Source organism: Gekko japonicus, unplaced genomic scaffold (genome assembly GCF_001447785.1).
Source record: "Gekko japonicus isolate JY-2015 unplaced genomic scaffold, Gekko_japonicus_V1.1 scaffold2829, whole genome shotgun sequence".
Classification (NCBI taxonomy): Eukaryota; Metazoa; Chordata; class Lepidosauria; order Squamata; family Gekkonidae; genus Gekko; species Gekko japonicus.
In genome coordinates this window covers 36,062-46,422 of record NW_015165909.1, presented here as the reverse complement: position 1 = coordinate 46,422, position 10,361 = coordinate 36,062, and the positions used below count along the sequence as shown (strand labels likewise).

Here is a 10,361-nt window from a genome sequence, read left to right as displayed (position 1 = left end):
GTGGTGACTGTTGAGTGAATTCCCATGATAGTTGAGTGAATTCCCATGGCAAGGTTCTCCTGAGACAGATAGGGTGCCAGTTGGGCCCAGCATAGATGGTAAAACACATTCTTTGTCACCAAGGACAAATTGTACTAACACATCATTGGACAGCCACATTAACTTCAGTGGTTACTGCTGAGATTAGTAAATTGTCAGGTAAAATACATTGCAGGAAATACTCGTGCTTGTGGAATTAACTAAAAATGTATTTCATATGGAACACTCAATGTACTACTGGAAAGGCATAGAATTGGATACGGATATCCCAGTTTGCTTATGACAGAGTTTTCCACAAGCAGGACACACTTCTTGCACCTGTGGAGCGTGAGGCCCCTTGCACTGGAGGAAGGCTCCCAGAGCCAGAGGAAAGTGTTGTAGCGCAGTGGAGTCATAGGGTTCCTCCACCCCATTCCCCCCCCATTTAATTAGGACACTAACATTATTTTTAAAACTGTATTTTCTCTTTAATGTTATTAGTGATCCTGAGTCAGTATATTCCATCCCTGTGTGATGGAGTGTTGTTTGAGAACGGTTTTCCTTCCGGGGACTATTTTTGTTTGCTTGCTTGCTTGTCCTTGTTGTTTTACAAACATCAGAAAGGAAGTGCAGTCCAGCACTGGAGGAGGAAGGGGAGGCACACAGCCTTCTTCAGAACATGATAAAACACAGGTTCAAATATGATATTATATTCCCGAGGGAGATGAGAATTGATCCTCTTGGTTCGGGTTGCCAGGTCCACCTGGATGTGAAATCGTAACACTCCAGTTTTTGGGCAAAACTCTGTGGTTTATAGGCGATGTGTCCACTTCTGGCCAGTTCAGGGCGGGATTCCCCCCGGGGGTTCTGGCAACCCTCATCAAATCACGGAGCACAAATGTGTGAAGTAATTAGTCATGAATGTCCAGGGTGTGTTTGTTTATTTATTTAGAATATCTCTATGCCACCTCTTCAGAGTCCTGCTCGAGGCAGCTTACAATTAAAAACCACAGCATAAAAAGTAAGCAATGAAAAAACAAGCCATTAGACATAAACAGCATAAAAACTGTCCATGAAAGAGAAGAGACCATTAAAAAGCTGAAAAGATAAAACCTCTAATTAAAAGGTTGGGTAAAAAGATGTGCTTTAACCTGCTGCCTGGCAGATAGTAAAGTAGGCACCAGATGAGCCTCAAGGGAGGGAGGCTGTTCCAAAGGCAAGGTGCCACCAAAGAAAATGTCGTCTCCCCTTGAAGGCTGGGGCACGTAGCCGGGCTTGAGAAGCCGATCTTAACTGGTAGTCCGACTAGTATGGGAGTATGAATAGTATAGTATGCATATAGTATACTAATAGTATAGTATGAAAACTCTGAATATTTAGAGGACAAGAAATAATAATCCAAGCTAGGGTCCTGCAAGGACTCTCCTTCCCACCTACCAGCCAATCTACCTTTATCTTGAGCTTCCCATCCTTCTTTCCTCCCACTGTGTCTCCCCAGATGAACTGTGGCCCTGTTGTGTGGTGCCGGCCACTGGTCTAGGCTTGGCCCGGTGGCATGGTAGAGAACCTGCAAGGACTTGTGGGGGATATCTGTCAGGTAGCCCTGTCATAGATCTGGAATGTGGAGGGGTACACTGCCTTCTCGTTCCCAGATCATCCCTATCCAGCTTCTGTGCACTATCTCTAGCTTGATCTTATTGTTGTTCCCAGCTGCAATTAACTTGGCTGGGAAAGCTAACGGTTTCTGAGCTTTGCCTGCTCGCTTGCTTGCTTCAGCCCACGCGTGTGTGAAATATAACCATTGGCTTCAGCTTATTGGGGGGGGGGGATTTTGATTATACTATAAGTCAAAGGCCATTATATTACAGGCCATTCCTGACACAAGCTGTAAACGTGTTCTTTAGTACTGGACTACCAGTAAACACTTATCTTCTTAAGAAGCCTTGTGTGGTGTGCCCTGACTAAGGAGCCTGACAATATCTCAATTTCCTCTGTATCCCCCTTCCCACAATATTTCCTGTTTCCGTCCTGGCAGCCCCTATAGCCTCAACTTTCCTTGCTTCCTTCTCCTCTTCCCACCCACCAGGCAACTTACCTCCCCCCCCCAATACTTCATTTATTCCTCCCCTTTCTCCCCAGTGGGGACCCAAACCAGCTTACATCGTTCTCCTTTCCTCCATTTTTATCCTCTAAATAACACTGTGACATAAGTTAGGCTGAGAATTTGTAACTGACCCAAGGTCACCCAGCGAGCTTCCAGGGCAGAGTGGTGGTTTGCTTTCACCTCCCTCACAGGGAGCCAAGCTTTGTAATAGAATCTGGCCTCACCTAACAAATGCACAAGAGAGGTATACATGTCCTTAGAGTATAGGAAGTCACTGACAGGAGGGAGGTCAAGGAGGTGATTTGCTTCTTGAAACGTTTTCTTATAAGACAAATTTGCAGTTGTTTTTTGCTTTTTCTGAGCATGCATTTATTTGTAATTTAAATTTATAGACTGCCCTCCCCTGAATGCACAAGGCTCAGGGCAGTGAACAAGAATGATGATACAGTAATGATGATAAAAACAGTCTACATAATACATCCTCCGGTATATATAGTTCTATTTTGGTCATGGACTCCCCTGAACATTCCAACATGATCCAAAATCAGTTCGCTCTCTGATCTGTCATTCAGAGGGTCTCCCTATCCACTGGCTGCTTTGCCTGAGTCCTGCCTCTGACATTCTCAACAGTTTGCTCTTCCTCTCCCCCACCCCACAGCCAGTCAGAACACAGAGGTCATTTGCATATGTGGCCTGATTCGCCTTTGCCTTGGAACACAGAGGTCGTTTGCATATGCGGCCTCACTGGCTTGGCATTATTCCCTGCTAAGGTCCCCATCCCAAACCCTGCCCTCCCCAGGCTCTACCCCTCAAATCTACAGGTATTTCCCAACCCAGAGTCGGCAACCGTGTAATTGGCTATGGAACCACTTTCCAGACCCTTGAAAACCAGAAAACGTGGCATAGGAGGAGGTGCTTTTCTACCTTAGCTGTGACTACATAGCCCCACATTATAACCCAACCTCCAGGCGGCACCTGGAGATCTTCAGCTATTAACACTGATGTCCAGATGACCAAAATCAGTTCTCCTGGACACGGCTGCTTTGGGCAGTGGATTCTATGGCATTATACCCTGCTGAGGTCCCTCCGCACCCCAAACCCTGCCCTCCCCGGACTCTACCCCTCAAACCTACAGGTATTTCCCAACCCAGAGTTGGCAACTGTGTCATCAGCTACGGAACCACTTTCCAGACCCTTGGAACCCAGAAAACGTGGCACAGGAGGAGGTGCTTTTCTACCTTAGCTGCCACTGCAGAACACCCCCCTCCCCCTCAAAAAATAAGTCAGAGGTGGAGAGAACCATACCTGTCACCATGAGGCTGTCCTCCCATTCTACCCACTTGGGGCAGCAAAATGACTTGAGACAGCCCTGCCTTATAGCTAAGCAGAAGGAAAGAGACATGGCTTGCCTCCCTCCATTTTCCGCTTCCCTCTGCCGCCCCACCAGCCACAGTCGGGACACTCACCTGGAGCTTCCTTCTAGATCTCGTTGTATTTCTTCCCACAACGGGCATTACTCCTAGTAATTACATAATTTAAACATTCCCAGATGACGCTAAAACATCAGAATTTCAAATTGTGTCACTGCCTCGCGGGGGAGGTAGAGAAGAAGGGTGTGGGGAGTGCCAGAAGAAGGGTACCTGTCACTGTCCTCAGCCCAAAGCCTGGCAGAACGTCTCTGCCTCGCACGCCCTGCAGAACTGCACTGGGTCCCACAGGGCACAGATGTTATTCAGCAGAGAGGTCTACTAGGTGGGAGCCAGGACTGAAAAGGCCCTGGCCCTGGTCGAGGACAGCCGGGCGTCTTTCGGGCGTAAGCAATACAACATGCATGTGATTCGGGCGTAAGCAATACAGGCTTGTTTAGCTCTCATTCCACCTTGATTAAAACTTAGTAGGGCCTCTAAGGGACAATATCTCTTGGTGGGTTAGCTCTGGTCCATGAACCGTGAGTTGGCCATCTCTGATCTAAGGCATGTGGCTGGACTCCAGGAAGTGTGGCTTTAATCCATACTCTGGTGATAGCCAAATACTGCCTTAGCTTCACTTTTCCCCTTAGCTGAACATGGAACATTTATGGGGGGAGGAGGGACGACTGCCTCTTGTGTGTATATCAAGTGTGGGAGAAGTTATAGGCCTGGTCTTGATAGACGTGATTCTCCTCTCTGCAGTGCACTGTGAACCTGACCCCCCTGAGGTTGTGTTCCTACCCACTGAACTAAAGGTGCTAAATGACGCAGATCATTTCCATCTTCAGCGTACAGATCGTTACCTTCCAGGAAACGCCTCCCTAAGCTCTCGCTCGGAGACATTCCTTTTCCTCCACCGTCGCCTCGCAGCAAAACCCACCATCCAAGCTACCTATCTGCCTTTCACTGCCCAACAGGTAATTACTTCTTCCAGCTATGAGGAGGAAACTCCTCAGTGTGTAAGGAATGGATCATAGCCTTAATTGTTCTAAGAGGAGCTTCACCACAGAACTCAGTCTTTCTCTCACTCTAGGCAGTACCAGCTGACAGCTCCCAAATCCAAGATGTCTCTGTTGCCTGGGATGTCCGCGCTGTGTCAATTGAAGGCACAGTGTCTCCTTACGAGCCATACGCCAGGGTCCTCTTCCACCTCCAGGGACAGGATTGGATGTCAGAACAGCAGGCCCTGCCATGTGTCACCCTGCATGTCTTCCACCAGGCCCAGGCTGTCCGCAGAGCCTGCCACCTCCAGGTTGGTGCTGCCTGCATGAGTAGCTCTTCTGTCTGCGAAGCAGTGAGGTTGCTGGCACTGGGAAGCCTCAGGAAGCGAATTGGGGCTTAGAAGGGTCGCAAGTCTTGGGCAAGGTTGCGATGAGTAAATCTAAGCTCTGTAGAAGAGGATCAAAGTGCCAGATGACGAAATGGGAGTGAGATGTGCTTATGAGAGTGATTATTTTGCTAACAAGACCTGGTATACAGGGACATTGTGTGGGATTCCATTCTTTGGAGAAGCTGCAAAGTAAGGAATGGATGAACACCTGTCTGGCATGGATTAAGTTTAAGAACCTCTCCTGCTCCAGGTGACACATGACTTGTTTTTCAGTTCTGTAACTCTTGGGCAGGGATAGCATCCATTCAATAATATGTCTCTTCTTTTAATGGCTATATAAAATAGTGGCTGTTTAAAGGGTAGCTTATTATGCTGTAGTTTTTGAGATGTGAGAAAAGCTGCACATCCCAACATTTCTTGTTATGCATTAAAACTAGGGATCCTTCTGTTCTATTGGATGATTCTTTCTACTGCATGAAACCAGCTCTTTTTAATATGGACATTTTTAGTTCCAATGTTGGGGAAAATATTCTTATTTTTAAAAAATTAACAGATTTCTGGGTGTTTCAAATGTCTGTAGGTAAAACAAATGTTTCTGTTTCCAAAATATGCAGGGTGTTTGTGTGTGTTAAATCCACACATACCTGTCAGTGTCATAAGCAAAATTGAATATACTTCCTGAAACAATTTCCACTTGGAACACAAATTAAAAAAAGATTTTAAAATTTCACAATAAGAAAATCAAAACATCAACCGATTCTGGGCCTGAAGTGTATGGGGTTTGCATGTGGGGAAGTGTATGAATTCCACCTTTGCACTTTACCTGTAAGTGGAAAACTTAAATGCACCATTGATTGACACAGTGCATTCTGCAGTGGGTGAAGGTGCCTGCCAGGATGTGGGTTTGAATGGGAAAGGATATATTCTGTGAATGGTGGGGAAAGTTACACTTGATATAAGGCCTTTGGGAGTACCTGGGTGATTCTCTAAGTCACTGAACTCAGGAAGATCCTCCAAGTTCTCCCAAAGAACCGATCCAAGTTGCTTGTGAAAGAACTTACCAGGGTGAGGTGAAGTTAGAATGGTTGAGGAAAGATTTGCAAAAAGAAAATGGGCCACTGCACAAAGACCCATATTTCACTGGTAGAGCCACATGCATTTTGTAGAGAAGGTCTCAGTACATTCTCATATGCAGTTAAAAGAATTTCTGATAGCTGGGCTAAAGCAGACTTCCCTGAAATTTCTGAGAGCCTCCGTTGGTCAGAGCAGAGGTTCCTAGCCTAGATAGACCAATGCTCTGACTAAGAAAGGTTTTAAGGGTTTGTTTGTCTTCAGGAGGTGCTTAAGGGGAGGCAAAGGAAGTGACTTGACTCTCTCTGCTTTTCATGACCAGGCACCCTTGGGTGTGTGTGTAGTAGAACTAGAGCTTCCCCCTCACTGGTTCTCCCCGACACCCCCCATGAGCCAGCATGGATCGGAGGATTCCCCAATCACTCCTCAGCGAGCGGAGCTGTACTATGCTCTGGAGCCTGTACTGCCTGGGAATGCACCGGCAGAGTGTGCCCATGCAAGGCCCCGGGAAGAACTACGACTGGCTCCTGAGGGCACCAAGGAGCAGCTGAACTACGTTGGTCCTGTGGACATCAGAGTGATGAGCCCACCACGACGCCAGGAAGTTCGGCTGGATGACAACGTGATGGTCCGAGTTCCTGACATGGCACTGCGCCCAGGGCAGCTCTTCACTGCCACCCTCATCCTGCAGCAGAACTTCACTGCTGATTTGCTGATGCTTCGGTGAGTTAAGGAGGCTATATTGTGGTGGTTTGATTTCTGTCAGAACTTAACTGATTCCAGTGAATTTCAGAGAAGCTTGATTTTCAGGAAAAAGTCTTCAGGGTCTTCTCTGTGATTCAAGCTTCCCTCAGTTTCAGATGGATTAAGCCTTGAAATGCTCTTTCCTTTAGGGGGTCGATCCTGGCTCCTCCATGGCCTGTGTTGGCTGTTTTGCTGATTCTTACCCATTTGTACACGTTATTTTCCTGGTTTCCCTTTCAGAATCAAAGTGAAGAAGGGACTACAGGTTCTGGCTGCTCGTCCCACCAAGCCTGAGGCTTGGACTGCAAAGCTAGACAAGTTCAAGGGGGCCAAACACTATACTGCTCTGGTTACTTGTCGTCGTTCTGTTGGCAGCTGGTTGGACTGGAGGTACGTGTGGACTACAGTAAACCGTCAGTGATCACACAGCAGACATGATAAGACCAAAAAACCTGTGTTGAACGATGCTAAAAATTAACCAGAAAAATAAAACAATTTACTAATGAGTAACAGAAGCTACGGTGGCTCAAGTGGTTAAGACGCTGAACTGCAGGCTGTGAAAGGTCAGTAGTTCAGCAGTTCAAGACCCGGGTGCCGCATGACGGAGTGAGCTCCCGTCTCTAGTTCCAGCTCCTGCCAACCTAGCAGTTCGAAAGCAAGAAATTGCAAGTAGATAAATAGGTACCGCTTCGGTCGGAAGGTAACAGCGTTCTGTGCGCCTTGGTGTTTAGTCATGCCGGCCACATGACCACGGAAACGTCTTCGGACAGCGCTGGCTATTCGGCCTTGAAACGGAGATGAGCACCGCAACCCTAGAGTCGGATTCGACTGGCTTTCGAGCAAGGGAGCCTTTACCTTTACCTTTAACAGGAATATTATTGGTAGTAGTACAACTAAGAATAATAAATGTGCAGTGTTTACAAAAATCCAACAGGGAAGTTTACAGTATTTCAGTAATCCGACCGGTAAATCTACAATGGACAGAATACTAAATATTCTGTACTAAGTACATTGTAGATTTACTGGTTGGATTATTGAAATACTGTAAACTTACCTGTTGGATTGGTGAAAACATTCCTATTTGATTGTTGAAAAAATTGTGGACTTACCTGTTAGATTTATGTAAACACTGCACATTTATTATTAGGTCACACCAGCAGCTGCATGTGGAGGAGTGGGGAATCAAACCCAGTTCTCCCAGATCAGAGTCTGCACTCCTAACCACTACACCAAGCTGGTGTAAAGATGCAGAAAAAAATGCAATAGGCAGAAGGTTGGAAAGGGAGGTGATGAAGAAGGAAATGAAAACCAGTTAGGATGAAGCAAAGGAGAAGGAGGAGGGGAAAGGCGAAGCGGGGCCTAGCCTCCAGAGGCAAGAGAAAAGCCTGGCTGCAAATAACTACAGGCTTACTTTCATTGTGCAAGTGACAAACAATAAAATAAGAGGACTGAAGCATCTTTTAGTGTCTCCAACTCATTTATGGAAGGGGGAGCTGTTCTGCAGCTGTTTGCTGGCATAATTTATTGTGCAGTTTGTATTGTTTTGAATAATTCTGTTTTAGCTGACCATGAGATATGTTGAACATGAAAGCTCTGCTTTCATCCACTGAAATTATTCCGTCACCCCTTTTTTATTCTGAGATTTAAGCAGGTGCTGCGTGCATACTCATTAGTGCTTGAATCTTGTCCTTTTAAAACAGATTCTCAGGAAACTGCATTCTGCAACACATTCTGTGTGTGTTTGTGTTGTGTGCATGTGTGCGTGCATTTTGTTTTTTGCTTATGTGGAATTTTGAATAAGGGATACTGGAGCTGAGCTGTAACAACATGAGCAGCCACTGAGAGCCTCTTGCCCTTCTTGATAAAGTAGAATGATCCTGAGGCAAAAATTCACTCTAACAAGACAACTGAAATGGAACCTCAGACCCTGACCGGTTAACCCAGTGATGAATGGATCAGACTTCTAGATGACAGAGGAGCTCCCATATTTAGAGATTTCCTTTATGGCTTCAAATTGTCTCTCCTTTAGTAGGACAGAAGATGTGAGCAGTACCTCCTTCCTTTTTTCTAGTTATTTTCGGGAAAGACATTTGACTGAATTTGATCTGTATGTTCCTCGTGTGCTTGGTCAACCAGTTGGATAGAAATATAGGAATTGCGTAGCTGACAAAGGGGCTAGTTCCTCATGTACTACAATCCAGCTAACCTTATGGTGTGCAAAGCTATTTCAGTGCAGACAGAGTTGCTCTTGGTGAGGAGACAAGGACGTGAATGATTGAGCTCATGGAAAGAATTGCATGGAGAATACCATTAGATACGGCTTAGATGCTGACACCCTGTGGATCGTAGTGATTAGATTCCTCATTATCATCGCTCCAGAGAATTTTATTACCTGTTCACCACCTTCTGGATTGTGTACACCCTTCGTTTAGTTTGTTATTTCCTATCTCCACTTAGGGCAGCAGATTTCCCAGAGTTCCTGTACGTGGATTTTGTAGTGGAGAATGGCACAGGGGGGCCAGCTGCTACACGTCCTGTGACCTGGCAAGTGGAATATCCTGGCCAGGATCCTGAGGCTGAGAAGGATAAGATGGTGTGGGAGATCCAAGTGTCAGAACGAGATGTGCGGGCCTTGGTTCCATTGGTAAAGGTAAGACCAGCCGTTCCATCCTTTTTCCTTCATGGGAAATTCCTGGGCATCCCGTATTGGTCATCGATCTTATGCTTTACTCCCTGCCTTCTTTAGGAGCAGGAGATTGTGAACACTGCACTCCTGACAGGAATTCCTCATTCAGTGCCCGTGAAACTGGTTGTGGTAGAAACTGGTGGAGCTGTGTCTGAGGTTACTGAGCAGATGGGCTGTGAGTCTTCTAACAAACAGGTCCTGCAGGTGAGAAACCAGTATACTTCACAAATGTCGTGTCTCTGGCCACATATTCAGGAATGAAATCCCTTCCCAAGCTTCCGGTGGGTGGATCGGCGATGGCGGTCGCTCTCCTCGGAGCTCGAGGAGGCGACTAGCACACCTTCGGCTTGGAGGGGTGCCACCTCAAGTGGCACTCCCACGGAACCCTCGCGGTGAGTTCCAAGCCAGAGGGCTTTTGAGGGTTAGCCTCTTCGATGGCTCGAAGCCATGGAATAGAGGCTTCCCTCTGCCCTGATGGTCCAGCCGATGGGTGACCTATGGATGTAAGCCAATCTGACCGGGACAAGCGGAGGAGATCAAGCGGAATAGCGATGGAAGAGAGCGAGGTCAGAAGTGACCAACAATGAACGTGAGTGATAGATAAACGGACTGTTTTTGTAAAGTGAAGCCCCACCCCACCCCCCGTGGAGAAAGCGGAGTGCAGGGAGGGACGCCTCCTGAGCAATTGAATAGATCAAAGAAGCGAAGGGGGGAAAGGGGAGAGAAACAGCGTTACATTTTGAGAGACTTACTTGAGCTTGGATAGAGAAACGGCGAGTCTTTCGAGCTCTGAAACAGAGGTGTTGAATTGTAAACAAAGAGAGAACATGGCGGTTCCACGAGGGAAAATAAAACCGAAAGGGAGCCAAAGTCCAAGATTGGAAGAGGGAGCAGACGTCATGAAGATGTTAGCGGATATGCTGAAACCGGTATTGGAGC

At 46.7% G+C, this 10,361-nt stretch overlaps 1 protein-coding gene across 1 annotated transcript in view; it reads left to right on the top strand.

The window, feature by feature from the left end:
- The window catches only part of TMEM132A (transmembrane protein 132A), a 50,749-nt gene that overhangs the window by 32,168 nt on the left and 8,220 nt on the right, over nt 1-10,361 (top strand). Inside the window, exons 2-7 of the mRNA XM_015411383.1 lie at nt 4,294-4,508; nt 4,625-4,843; nt 6,315-6,715; nt 6,977-7,126; nt 9,194-9,386; nt 9,483-9,626. Of these exons, the coding sequence (XP_015266869.1) occupies nt 4,294-4,508; nt 4,625-4,843; nt 6,315-6,715; nt 6,977-7,126; nt 9,194-9,386; nt 9,483-9,626 (1,322 nt within the window). The remainder of the gene's footprint in view (nt 1-4,293; nt 4,509-4,624; nt 4,844-6,314; nt 6,716-6,976; nt 7,127-9,193; nt 9,387-9,482; nt 9,627-10,361) is intronic.